General features: G+C 41.5%; 1 protein-coding gene across 1 annotated transcript in view; it reads right to left on the bottom strand.

The window, feature by feature from the left end:
* Positions 1-12,309, bottom strand: part of top3a (DNA topoisomerase III alpha) — a 44,349-nt gene extending 32,040 nt beyond the window's left edge. Inside the window, exons 1-2 of the mRNA XM_072559551.1 lie at positions 11,577-12,309; positions 2,661-2,720 (exon numbers count right to left, since the gene is read on the bottom strand). Coding sequence (XP_072415652.1) covers positions 2,661-2,720; positions 11,577-11,714 — 198 coding nt within the window. The 5' untranslated portion in view covers positions 11,715-12,309. The remainder of the gene's footprint in view (positions 1-2,660; positions 2,721-11,576) is intronic.
* Positions 12,310-14,796: the final 2,487 nt, after the last annotated feature.

Below are 14,796 nucleotides of genomic sequence, written 5' to 3'. Positions count from 1 at the left end.
CACCGCAGGAACTGTAAAACCTGCGCCCACACCTCCTCCCTCACCTCTATCCAAGGCCCTAAAGGAGCCTTCCACATCCATCAAAGTTTTACGTGCACATCCACTAATATCATTTAATCTATCCGTTGTTCCCGATGCGGTCTCCTCTACATTGGGGAGACTGGGCGCCTCCTAGCAGAGCGCTTTAGGGAACATCTCCGGGACAACCGCACGAATCAACCACACCGCCCCGTGGCCCAACATTTCAACTCCCCCTCCCACTTTGCCGAGGACATGGAGGTCCTGGGCCTTCTTCACCGCCACTCCCTCACCACCAGACGCCTGGAGGAAGAACGCCTCATCTTCCGCCTCGGAACACTTCAACCCCAGGGCATCAATGTGGACTTCAACAGTTTCCTCATTTCCCCTTCCCCCACCTCACCCTAGTTCTAAACTTCCAGCTCAGTAACTGTCCCCATGACTTGTCCGGACTTGTCCTACCTGCCTATCTCCTTTTCCACCTATCCACTCCACCCTCTCCTCCCTGACCTATCACCTTCATCCCCTCCCCCATTCACCCATTGTACTCTATGCTACTTTCTCCCCACCCCTACCCTCCTCTAGCTTATTTCTCCACGCTTGAGGCTCACTGCCTTTATTCCTGATGAAGGGCATTTGCCCGAAACGTCGATTTCGAAGCTACTTGGATGCTGCCTGAACTGCTGTGCTCTTCCAGCACCACTAATCCAGAATCTGGTTTCCAGCATCTGCAGTCATTGTTTTTACCCCATCCTTCAATCCCCTCATCCAAGTCATTAATAAAAATTACAAACAATAGAGGCCCAAGGACAGAGCCCTGTGGAACACCACTCACCACAGACTTCCAGGCAGAATATTTTCCTTCTACTACCACTCGCTGTCTTCTGTTGGCCAGCCAATTCTGTATCCAGACAGCTATGTTTCCCTGAATCCCATTCCTCCTGACCTTCTGAATGAGCCTACCATGGGGAACCTTGTCAAATGCCTTGCTAAAGTCCATATACACCACATCCACAGCTCGACCCTCATCAACTTTTCTAGTCACATCCTCAAAGAACTCAATAAGGTTTGTAAGGCATGATCTGCCCCTCACAAAGCCGTGTTGACTGCATTTAATCAAGCCATGCTCTTCCAGATGGTCATAAATCCTATCCCTCAGAATCCTTTCTAATACCTTGCAGATGACAGATGTGAGACTTACTGCCGGGGATTTCCCTATTTCCTTTTTTGAAGAGAGGAATTACATTTGCCTCTCTCCAGTCCTCAGGTACAACTCCAGTGGAGAGCGAGGATGAAAAGATCTTCGCAAATGGAGAAGCAATTGCATTTCTCGTTTCCCAAAGCAGCCAAGGACAAATCTGGTCCAGGCCTGGTGACTTGTCAATCTTAATGTTTGACAAAATTTTCAGCACATCAGCTTCCTCTATCTCTATCCATTTCAGCATGCACACCTGCTCTTCAAAGGTTTCATTCACTACAAAGTTCGTTTCTTTCGTAAAGACAGAAGCAAAAAATCTCATTTAGGGTTTCCCCTACCTCCTCAGACTCCATACACAAATTCCCTATGCTATCCCTGATCAGGCCTACTCTTTCTTTGACCATTCTCTTATTCCTCACATAAGTGTAAGTTTTCATTTTAAGTTTTTTTCTGGCTCATTCTTGCACAGAGACAATGAAAGAAAAAATACTTTTTCAATTACTTGCTTACGAATGATAATGAGATTATCATCATGATTACAAACTCAGCTGAAACAGGAACTGATAACAGCAAGGTGTCGGTTTCCCTCTATCAGTGGATTAGGCTTTTGAATCTGGCCTTATGGAGCAATACTATTTCGACGAAGAAGTGCACTACACTTCTCATGGTAATTTCTTTGAGTAAAGCAGGCATTTGTTTTAAAAACATTCTACTTGCAATTCGCAGAACTGTAACACTTCCCTCTCCCTATTCTACTTTTGCTTGTCAAGAGACCGTTCCTAATTTTCACAATTTAAGTGCTTGGGAAGGTCAGTTTTATGGTGCAACGTACATCTATTGAAACAGTCCACTTAAATAACAAAAATGTGAGTTTGCTAGTGGTCTTTCTATTGCCCAAAACCCTCATTTTGAAGAGTTTTCAGGAATTATTACACTCAAAGGGGAGCAGCATACTGTATGTTCAACTGTGTGCAAGTGGCAAGCATTAATTGGAAATTCATTTGTGCCCCTATAAATTGGCATGGATTGAAACTGTGGAACTTAGATGAAGAGACAGGCACATAATCTGCAACTCTTGCAGAAAACATTAATAAGTATTAAGGTTGGCACAAGTTTGATCTTTCATCATTTGGCTTTCGGGTGTATAACAATACAGACTGTAAGACACTCACTACATGTGACACATTCGTACTGTCTACCAAACTTCAGCATGAGGAGCAGTTTGGAAATGGTGTGGCAGAAATAGTTGAAGCAATTCACCACATACAAATCACATCAAGTCACCCTGTAACTCCTTTGTGTCTGATCAGTCAAACTACGAGGCATGACAGCAGTCTCTCAAACCCTACCTCTCATAACAGATAGCACAGTGAGAAAAGGGATGAGACAAAAGGAAATTCAGTTAAAGTTCTTTTAAGAAAATTTCATGATTCTGAAGACATACCTGACCGATCAGATGATAGTCATACTCATAGATCTTGTTGAATTTTGAAAGTCCTTCTCTCTAGTTAAAGTATAAACAAGAGGATTATGAGAAACAATATTGGTAATTTCACTTAAACTGAAATTAAACTATACCAAAGTATCAAAGCACAGTGCTGGACTTGCCCACACACACTGGAGAATCTCCTGGGCCAGATGAGAATTGCCCATACTTTCCTTGCTGCTCTATGATAAATGTTTTATGATAGACTTTGGTAAGTTTTCCCAACAATTTTGTACAAGTGAATGACCAATGGAATATGGTATTTCCATGGTGCAAGACTAGTCAATCAAAACTATAACATGCGAATAATGCCCTGTTTACATCACTTCATTCAATCACAAAAGCTGATCATCCAACTATGCAAAATCTCCAAGATAATGAATTGACACATCAAACTCCAATGTCAATAGCACTTGAACCATTTCAACTAACTTAAAATACATGCAGTTGAATGAACAGACCACTTTGAATATGGGGAATACATCAACTAGCCAAATCAACAAGCAGTGAATGAGACTTCAATACCTGCTGGAGAAACATCCTCTGGGGGCAGCAAAAATGTAACAGCGTCAGCTTTAAGGGAAAAAATATATGTAATGGGAGTTACTGAAGTGGAGGCCAATGCAACATTTTTAAAGCTCAAATCCTTGGAACTCTTGTTCAAAAGGTGGTGGAAACAAATTCCTTGAATATTTTAAGGCAAAGGTAGTTAATCAAGTGGGTGAGGGTAAGATTATAAAGGACAGGTAGGAATGTGGAGTCACCAGATCAGCCATGATCTTATTGAGCAAAGGAGCAGGCTCTAGAACAAAATGACCGAGTCATAATGTCATATGTATAAAGGTTCATAACAATGTCATGGTTTTTGTCCCATATTCTCTCTTCGTAAAGCTCAGGTATGCATGTTTAACCACGTTCCCAATCTTCCCTGACACTTTCAACTTTTGAGTGCACATCGACCCCCAGATCTCTCTATTTCGCACCCCTTTGTAATTGCACTCTTTTAACATTTTACTGCTCAACACTCACCTACAAAAAAAGCACCACTTTGCATTTCTTTGCATCAAATTTCATCTCCCCATATCCAATCATTCCACTAGTCAACGTCCTCTTGAAGTTTATCACCATCCTGGTTTCTAATCATAATATTTCCAACTTCTGTGCTTTCTAAAAATTTGGAAATAGTATCTGATATTGAGAAAGTGTGTAAAGTATGAGCAGGTAGGGAAAGAGTTATGTTTTGGGTTGTGTGAGACAAAGGCTCAAGTGGCGTGACTTGGATCAGATAAGAACTTGCTGTAAACAATGAGGTACTGGAGGCAAAGGTAGTGGGTTAATGAGGTGAAAAAGCATTCATTATGTGAAGCCAGTTAACAAGCTTAAGAACGTTCATTGTATAATACCAGATGGCTTAATCTTTACTGTTGATGCTTGCTGATTTTAACGGTCACCCAATCAATACAGATATTGCCATTTTTGGAAGCTGCCCCCTGTGAGTGACTATATATTCCTTATGAATCTGCTGTTCCAGAGAAGACCGAGAACTCATGTCTCTGTGCACATCGGCGATCGTGCTCTTTCCCTCCAGAGCCCGGAATAAAGATGAAGGAGGTCAGGCCATACTGCATCTCTGACTGTTTGCTTTGACTGATGCGGGGTTAGGGAAACAGGACAACAATATAGCAAAGTCTAAGTCATTAATATAAATTAGTGGCCTTTGTACCAACCCATGGGGTAACCCTTCCTCTTGCCTGAAAGCTACTGTACAATGTTACTCTGTTTCTTGTCACCCAGTCATTTTTTTTCCCCTCCATGCGTCACTCAATGGGTTTTAATCTGTTGTCAAGCCAATTAAGGAGTACATAATCACATGCATCTTGGAAGATCAAGTACATCAGATGTACTGCATTATCCTCATCTAGAACAAAAACAGAAATTGCTCAAAATTGCTCAAAAAATTCAGGAGGTCTGGCAGCATCTGTGGAGAGAAGCAAAATTAACGTTTCAGATCCAGTGACTCTCTTTGGTGGCAGATGCCATTACCAAACAAATATTCCTTATCCTCTCTTGTCAGTCTTCCACAGAGACCATTCCCTCCAGGACTTCCATCCAATTCTCCCTGAACATCTCCACAACCCCATGGCACTTTCCCATGCAATCACAGAAGGTGTAACACCTGCTCATTTTCTTCCTTCCCTCTTCACTATCCAAGGCCCCAAACACACTTTCCAAGTGAAGCAGGAATATACTTGCACTTCACTCAATCTAGTCTATTCACAGGTCACAATGGGGAGACAAAGGGCAGACCAGGCCAGTGTTTTGCAGAACACCCATGTTCTGTCTGCAAAAATGACCCTGACCTTCCAATTGCCTGCCATTTCAACATACCAATGTGTTCCTCAGCCAACATCTCTGCCTTGGGCTTGCTGCAGTGCTCCAGCAAAACTCAGCACAGGCTAAAAAGAACTCCTCCTCAGTTTCTGCTCGGACATTCTGCAGCTTTCTGGGCTCAATGTTGAGTTCAATAATTTTAGAGCCTGAGTAATTTATGCCATAAATAAAGTATAAGTGATGTGTATACCCCCTGCAGTACACCAATATCTTTTACCACAACCCCAGTACACCAGGCCTTATTATCACATGGAAAAAATGATGACTGCAGATGCTGGTGATCAGAGTCGAAAAGTATGGCACTGGAAAAGCAGAGAAGGTCAGGCAGCATCTGAGGAGCAAGAGATTTCAATAGGGTGGTACCGAGCTGGAGTGTTGGATCTGGTATAAGGTGGGGGGAGGAGAGATGAGGAAACTGGTACATTTTATCATCATATGGACTACTATCACAAACAACTCATTGTCCACATTAGCAGTTATCCATTCTCTCAGACTGACCTTTACCCATTCTTTAAGTCTGCCCAACCGTTCTTCTCTCTCTCTCTCTCTCTCTGAACTCCGTCTCCATGTATCGTTGATTCCTTCCCCTCCCCCAACCTCTCGTTTTCAACATATGTATCAACCTAGCTGTAATCAGTTCTGATGAAAAGACAATTGATTCAAAAAGTTAACGCTGCTTTCTCTCCACAGAAGCAGACCTTTTCCAGCAATTTTGGTTTTTGTTTCTGATTTCCAGTATCCGCAGTTCTTTGGGGTTTATTTTGTTTAGTATTTACTCTCACCTAACCTCTCCATATCCTCATAAAGCTCAATTAAATTAACTAAACACAATCTACCTTAACAAATTTGGTCAAGTGACTTTTAATGCTGTCACAGGTTACCTTTTCTAAAGGCATCCCCTCCATTCAGGCTAAGTGAATTGCTGAATTTATCCTTGTACTCTTCCTGAACAAGAGTGCATCACAATCCCAGCTATGGTAATACTGGACAATGATAACTCTCTAGCACGTTGTATGTGGGATGTGGGCGCATAGGGAACATACCCACATGCACACAAATTTGCGGGGTGAATTTGTACTTGCAGAATTACATTTTATTTTGCTCAAAAACAGCAGGAATCCATGTAAGATTCTGTTAATCCCTTTTTTAGATTAGAATCAGTCTGAACATTGGAGCACAGACAGCCTCACCAAGGGTACCTCACACCTTCAATGCATTGTCTGGGCCAACATTGCATCTATTTTTAAGTTCACTTCAGAATGCAACGTTAAGGAAGTTCTGGGATTTACATATGAAAGAATTGAAACCAACACACCCATTCTAAAAGATGAGACATTTAAACAATCCAGGTCTTTTTCAATATATAATTTCAGTTACATCACTGTAAACTTTTGCTATAAATTCTGTGTCCTTCAATCTTATTCTCCACAACTACCTGATGAAGGAGCAGTGCTCCAAAAGCTAGTACTTCTGAATAAACCTGTTGGGCTGTAACCTGGTTTTGTGTAATTTTTCACTTTGTACACCCCAGTCCAACACCAGCACCTCCAAAACATATAATACTAATCAGCCTTTACCAACCATCTCCTGAACCTGAATAGATTCCCCAATTAGTAAGTAACTCATACAGGCAAATTGTAAATAAATCTCACAACCCAGCTGCAGTAATCAGTTTAATATTTTTTATTCTTTTATTAAGTATGGGTTCAATTTCTAACTTAATTAGAGCATATAGACCAATTATTTTTACTAACAATTACCAACTTTAAAAAGACAAAAGGACTAACACCTCTTAATTTATGCAAGCAGAGCGGATAAACATCCCATCAGAAGTAGCAGCTAGCATTTAGCACGTTTTAACCAATCTCCTGTTTCCCAAGACACAAGCCCTTCAAACCTGTGTATGCTGGATTAAAAAAAACACGATACCAATAAAATTTTAATATATGTAAGAACTATGTATGAGGGGCTCTTGCACGAACTGTATTTCGGGATTCTATTGCCGCCTCAAAATTGTGCTGCGACTGCTGAATAAAATCTATTTTCGCCACTCATTGATTTCAGTTGTTATTTGAACACGATCCCACAACTCTAACCATTATCTCATTAAAACCAGACCATTGTCCACATACAGTTTTGCTTGCCATTTTTCATGCAAATTTACACGACTCAAATTAGCCATCCTCTGGTCAAGTTTTTTGTACTTGTTTGTTGTTCTTTTTATTACAACACAGAGGTGAACCCCTCTGTTAATTAAACCAAACACCCAGAAAAGCTCACCTCGCCTCATAAATCTGTTAAAATATGAGTGACAGAGAACTTCCAAAAGCCACTGTTCAAAGAAAATAACATCATTTTTTTAACTAAAGTGAACATTAAACAAGTATTCACAACTCTAAGCACCCCATTCTCTTAACTACTTATGATCTGCCTCCAACTCTATCACAATATGCTGTTCCAATAAGACACTTAAAAAAATTACAACAACTTAATTTCAAAACCATACAGTCTCAGAGTTCTTCTGTGTCTTCACTTTTCCAGTTGCAGATCTTCTTGGGTCGTTTTCCTTCTTGTTATTGTGAGTATGTTTCACATGAAAGGGAATCTTTGATGGTAAGTGTTTTCTAATTTCTTTGAGAGCAACACACTAGATGGGTAATTAGCTCTTCAGTTTCTCTCTCCGCAGCAGTTGCTCTCTGACCAATTTTCAAAATGGATGTAGGTTTGCTCACTGAGCTGAAAGGTTAGTTTTCAAACGTTACGTCACCACACTAGGTAACACCATCAGTGAGTCTCCAAATGAAGCTCATTGATGATGTTACCTTCATCTGGAGGCTCACTGATAGTGATGAAACGTCTGAAAACTAATCTTCCAGCTCAGCGAGCAAACCTGCATCCAGAACCTCAACCTGAGCTACAAATCTTCTCAAAACATGCTAGTTTTCAAAATGTCCACATTCTTATATCCCCAACATCGGATCGCCTCATTGAATTTATTGTTTTGCCAACATCAAACCAAACTCGATTGGGTTTTTTGAATTGTCGTCAAAACAGGAACCAAAACTCAGGTAATCCATTTCACAGCCAAATGTTACATATTTTCAATTTTCCAGTACACTTTGGTACTGCCATCAGGTGCTTGTAAACTCTCAGTTCAGGACAGCATTCTCTCTCCCTTAAATGCAAAATACACGCCTTAAGCTTTATAACATTTTCCATAGATTTATCATAAGACAGAGGTTAATTGTAGTTATCCTCTATATGTTCCCCTGCAGAGATCTTAATCAATCTATTTCCCAGAACCAGATGCAACAATTCATCTTGTTATCACCATATTCCCATACTGTTAGCTGTGTCTGCCGCTCATTAAATTTACTACATTTTGTGCATTAATGTACAAATACAACAAGCCTAATTTAGATTTAAATTCATTCTTCTTGCTCTAATTCTACCTAATCTATAATAATCCGTCTGTTTGGATTATTCAGTTTAAGGGCACATTTGTTGGGGAGTGGTTCCCAGGTGTACAGAGAAATGTGAGGCATTTGGAAGATGGGAGTGTTTGGTGCATGTGCAAATACCAAATACTGTATAGCAATGGCAGCAGCAGTGAAGTGAGATCATTCGTGGAAAACACATGTAGGAGGTTGAGAGAGCCAAATAGTTTCTGGAAGATTTGGAAGAGGATTGATAAGAATGTTGGGATGTCATGGGACGAATGACATGACACAAAATTAAGACCAGCATTTATGCTGTGCTTTTCACAACAACCAAAACCACTTTTTCAGCCATTTAAGCATGTTTTAAGAATAGTAATAATCTCAGAAATGTAGCAGCTAAATTTTGCAAAGCATCCTCCCACAGTAATAATCAGCAGATACATTGTTTTCGTAATGATAAATATTGGCCAGGTCACCAGGATTAATTTAATTAACCTACTGCCCTTCGAAATAGTGCTATGGAATCTTTTATAAATACATCCATCAGTTAAACAGATAAGGTCTCCATTTAATACCAAACATAAAAGACAACATGAAGCTCTCAACAGTGCAGATTCCTTCAGTATTGTCAGCCTTGATGTATCAATTCGACAAATGAGACTCAAGCCCAGACTCCTGAGACTCAGAGACAAGGATACTACCAACTTAGTCATGATATGGAGGCGGAATGGGGTGAACAAAGTTGAAAATCACACAACACCAAGTTATAGTCCAACAGGTTTATTTGGAAGCACTAGCTTTCAGAGCACTGCTCCTTCATCAGCTGGCTGTGGGGCAGGGTCATAAGACGCAGAATTTATGGCAAAAGATTACAGTGTCATGCAACTGAAATTATATATTGAACAAACCTAGATTTTTGTGAAGTCTTCCATATTTTAGAATGGGTTGCAGGTTTCGGTTCATTAATATGTAAAGCCCAAACTTCTTTTAAGTCACATTTTCAAGATAGCTTAAGGTATAACTTAAGCGCAGACAATGCATTAACAGTGTGAGAGTCTGTCTGTAACCCAATCTTGAATCAGACTGGTTCTATTTCCAAAGCAGGAATTCATAAAATGCTACATGGTTTGACTGCCTGCGGGATTATATGCTTTTTAAGCAAAACAGAACATGTCTGCAAATTCAGCGCACAATTACCAAACAGGGAACACTTCAGCGGTCAGGGACATTCGGCCTTGGTTACCATCCTCCAAGGCAGACTTCGGTACATGCAACAATGCAGAATGGCCAAGCAGAGGCTTGTAGCCAAGTACGGTACCCATGAGGATGGCCTCAACTGGGACCTTGGATTCATGTCACACGACAGGTAACCCCTATTACACAATATACTCACACATACACACATTCATGCAGACCCTCTCTCATACACCCTCTCACAGGCTTATACTCTGTTATACTCATGCACATACGCACACACACGCTCATGCACATGCATACACATTTGCATAATTGTATTTGCAGAGATATTCAATTTTGCTCAAAAAGCATACAATCTGCAGGCAGTCAATCCATGCTACATTTTGTAAATTCTTACTTTGAAAATAGAACCAGTCTGATTCAAGATTGGGATACAGAAAGACTCTAATCTCGCACTTTTAATTGTTTGACCTGAGATATCACATTTTAAAAAAAACTATAAGTTATCTTGAGAATGTAATTTAGAAGTAGTTCTGGGATTTACATATTAATGAACTGAAACCTGCAACCCATTCTAAAATATGGAAGACTTAACAGCAAGCTAGGTTTGTTTGATATATTGTTTCAGTTGCATGCCACTATAATCTTTTGCTCTAAATTCTGTGTCTAATGATCCTGATCCACAGCTACCTGATGTGGGAGCAGCACTCTGAAAGGTAATGCTCCCAAATAAACCTGTTGGGCTATAAGCTGTGTGATTTTTAACTGTGACCAACTTAATCAGAATTGACATTTTGGTGAGCACGAGAAGAATGAACGGCATAGGATAGCAGATGAGGTGATGGAATTGGTGAAATGTAGCAAAATGGCAGGGACAATTATTTAATATTAATTATTCAGAATTAAATATCACAATAACAGGTTATAGTCCAACAGGTTTAATTGGAAGCACTAGTTTTCGGAGTGCTGCTCCTTCATCAGGTGGTTGTGCAGTACACACTTGTAAGACACAGAATTTATAACAAAAGTTTAGCGTGATGTAACTGAGAATGTAACTTTTAAATTACGTTTTGCAATTTACAAATGAAAGAAGTGAAACTAACATGGTAATTCTCACAAACAATTAAAGTATTTTTCAACATATAATTTCAGTTACATCACACTGTAAACTTTTACTATAAATTCTGTCTTACAACTGTGTACTCCACAACCACCGGATGAAGGAGCAGCGCTCCGAAAGCTAGTGCTTCCAATTAAACCTGTTGGACTATAACCTGGTGTTGGGTGATTTTTAACTTTGTACACCCCAGTCCAACACCAGCATTTCCAAATCACAATTATGTAGAAGTTATTCTTAGTGGTAAAGTGAAGAGTTACTCGATTTCAAAGAGAAGGATTTTGAAAAGCTGGCAGGTGATAAATACAAATCAGGATTGCTTTGAGACAAGTTTGATACCGTACAGTACTATACCCTTCAGAGTTTCCACAGTCGAACTTCAAAGGACAAAACACAACACAAACTTAGATCAAAGGAGGTGCTATATGCGAAACCAGGACTTCGTAATAGGCCAGAATAGATGCTCTGGAACAAAAACAAAAATTGGCTGGAGAAACCAGCAGGCCTGAAGTAGAGCCACTGGACTCGAAACGTTGACTCTTGTTTCTCTCTCCAACGATACTGCCATACCTGCTGAGTTCCTCCAGCAATTTCTTTTTTGTTTCAGATCTCCAGCATCCACATTTCTTTGATTTATAATGATAGTTACGAAGCCTTTTCAAGGACGGTGAAGGTGACATGTGACAAGCGACGTATTTCACGGAACATGTCAATGTTTATCCCCCTTACCCTTCGGAAGCGACCGCCCGACATGATCTCCGCGATGCTTTTGGCCGCGTCATTTTTCTCAGCTACACACAAAACTTGGCGAGCCTGTAGCAGCCGCCCCACCGCGCTGCTCATCGTCCTGGTCAACACCGATTTCATACCGAGCTGGAGTGAGGCATCGTCGCCGGCACGGATCCCATCACGATGGCGCCCTCCAGCACCAACTTAGCGCCATTCCCGATACCGACCAGGCGCATGCGTTACAGCGCGAGGCGAGCGGAGTCGCCCGCTCGTGCGGACGTTAACGGTTCTAACTGTCGCAAGTTTAAAAGTTGTTCTTGTCTCAATGCTGCCAGATGTGTAGCATGATTATACCGTTTTTTTAAGGTTCAGATTTATGCCATACACAAAACTTTGGTTATTTAAAAAAAAATATTCTTTATTTCATGTCATAGAGATGTACCTCATCACGGTGTTTGTTTAATCTGTCACTACTTGATTAAAAAGAGCTGCGGATGCTCGAAATCTGAGACAAAACAGATATTTACTGAAGAAACGCAGCAGTTCTGGTAACGTTGTGGACAGTGTGTTCAACGCCAGTGACCCCTCTTCGCAACTGATACCATCTAGGAAAACGTCGTAATCATGCTGTTGACAAGGGACTGAAAGAAAAGATTAGTTTAGGTCGCAGACCATTTCAAATGGAGATTCGTCTTCGTGGAGCCGTTTATAAATCAAAGTAATTAACTTGGCAGTGTTTGTAGTTATTCTGTGTTGTGTAGCCGCGTTTTTGCTGTCGTATCAAGCGGAACCTTTAGGCAGGCGGACCGGTTGCCGGGGGAAGTGCGAGGCAGTCGGACTGGGTTCTGCGGGGAGTGACGGCCAATGAACTGTTTGCTGGGGAAGGGTAAATCTTGTGAATCAGGTGTGTTATCTTGGGGATGAGGATGGTGGTGGCTGGTGTCGGCCTTGTGCGGGCTCTTGGGATTCCTTCACCCTCAACCCGGCACTTGTTTGGACCAACTTTCACTGGCTTAATGGCAAAGAGGTGCGTTGATTATCGGCTTTTCGGAACATTCGGCGCTGAGTCTTGCAAGGTCGGTTGGGAAGGCGCAGCATTGGTGTCCACGCTATGGGCTTTCCGTGGCTCCCAAGCGTCATTAAATGAAACCCAGGATCTTGGGAATGTTCCTAATTCAGTAGAAAGTCTAAAAATGAAATATTGAGACTGTAAATCCGAAATAAGATCAGAGAAGTTAGCAAAACTGAGCATTTCAAAAGTCATCTGTGAAGGGAAACAGGTAACGTGTCAGGAAAACGAAAGTTTTGATGAAAGGTCACAGGTTCTGCTTGACTGGTGAATTTGTTAGGTAAAAACAATGACTGCAGATGCTGGAAACCAGATTCTGGATTAGTGGTGCTGGAAGAGCACAGCAGTTCAGGCAGCATCCGAGGAGCAGTAAAATCGACGTTTCGGGCAAAAGCCCTTCATCAGGAATAAAGGCAGAGAGCCTGAAGGGTGGAGAGATAAGGTGGTGGGGAGAAAGTAGCGTAGAGTACAATAGGTGAGTGGGGGAGGGGACGAAGGTGATAGGTCAGGGAGGAGGGTGGAGTGGATAGGTGGAAAAGAAGATAGGCAGGTAGGACAAGTCATGGGGACAGTGCTGATCTGGAAGTTTGAAACAAGGGTGAGGTGGGGGAAGGGGAAATTAGGAAACTGTTGAAGTCCACATTGTTCTTCCACCTCGGAACACTTAAAAAATTTCCCTCCCCACCCCTTTCCGTTTCCGCAAAGACCGTTCCCTCCGTGACTACCTGGTCAGGTCCACACCTCACTACAACCCACCCTCCCATCCTGGCACCTTCCCCTGCCACTGCAAGAATTGCAAAACATGTGCCCACACCTCCTCCCTCACCTCCATCCAAGGCCCTAAAGGAGCCTTCCACATCCATCAAAGTTTTACCTGCGCATCCACTAATATCATTTATTGTATCCGTTGCGGTCTCTTCTACATTGGGGAGACTGGATGCCTCCTAGCAGAGCGCTTTAAGGAACATCTCCGGGACACCCACACTAATCAACCACACCGCCCTGTGGCCCAACATTTCAACTCCCCCTCCCACTCTGCCGAGGACATGGAGGTCCTAGGCCTCCTTCACCGCTGCTCCCTCACCACCAGACGCCTGGAGGAAGAACGCCTCATCTTCCGCCTCGGAACACTTCAATCCTAGGGCATCAATGTGGACTTCAGCAGTTTCCTCATTTCCTCTTCCCCCACCTCTCCAAACTTCCAGTTCAGCACTGTCCCCATGACTTGTCCTACCTATCCATCTTCTTTTCCACCTATCCACTCCACCCTCCTCCCTGGTGAATTTGTTCTTGTAGAACAAATCTCAAATTAGGGCCATTTCGTAGTTAGGAATTTAATACTGGCTAGGTTGATTGATTTTGATTTTGTTTAAATCATTGTTAAAATTGAATGATTACTGAATTTTATGGTAACAAAACATCATGAAGTTATCTTAGACCTTGAGGTACAATTTGGGTAAATTTTCATTCCTCTGTCCTCCTAAAACCCGTTAACCTTTTTAAATCTATTTTTATCGTGCGTTTAGCGATGGAAAATCTGCAAGCTGGACAATTCAAGCACTGCTGCTTTTATGATTTAGAATACACGGGAAGATCCCATTGACATAAAACTATATCGTTGCAAGTCCGGGTCAGTTTTCTGTCAGTAACTGCGAATATTGCAGGGATTTTCAAAGTTCTAGCCACAAGTAGGCAGAAAGACGGGGTTAAATGTTTCAAAGCATTGAAATGCTTGGGGAAAATGAGTTCAAATAAGAGACGGTGAAACGAGGTTGTGAATGGGATTGGATGAGATGGTATGAGTTTTTTTCCTTGTCCGGAGATAGTAATTTTAAAATCAATTTCTGATGGCAACTGGGAAGATGGGATCAATGTGTTTTAAAAACCAAATGTGGATCTATGCTCGTCCAAAATTTGGACAATTTAGTCTGTAGATTTAACATACCTGAAAGCTTCCCTGGAAGTGTTCCTACTGTGTATTAATTGGAAAAGCTTTTGAAATGTTCAAGTTAATGGAACTTCTCATTGGTCATAATTAAAGAATTACAAATGCAAGCTGCAGAGAGTATTTTTTGACATTTGGTAAGTCATAGATTCATAGATATACAGCATGGAAGCAGACCCTTTGGTTCAACTCATCCAGGGCGACCA

The sequence above is a fragment of the Chiloscyllium punctatum genome, chromosome 40, assembly GCF_047496795.1.
Source record: "Chiloscyllium punctatum isolate Juve2018m chromosome 40, sChiPun1.3, whole genome shotgun sequence".
Taxonomy (NCBI): Eukaryota; Metazoa; Chordata; class Chondrichthyes; order Orectolobiformes; family Hemiscylliidae; genus Chiloscyllium; species Chiloscyllium punctatum.
This window is presented reverse-complemented; position numbering and strand designations above follow the sequence as displayed.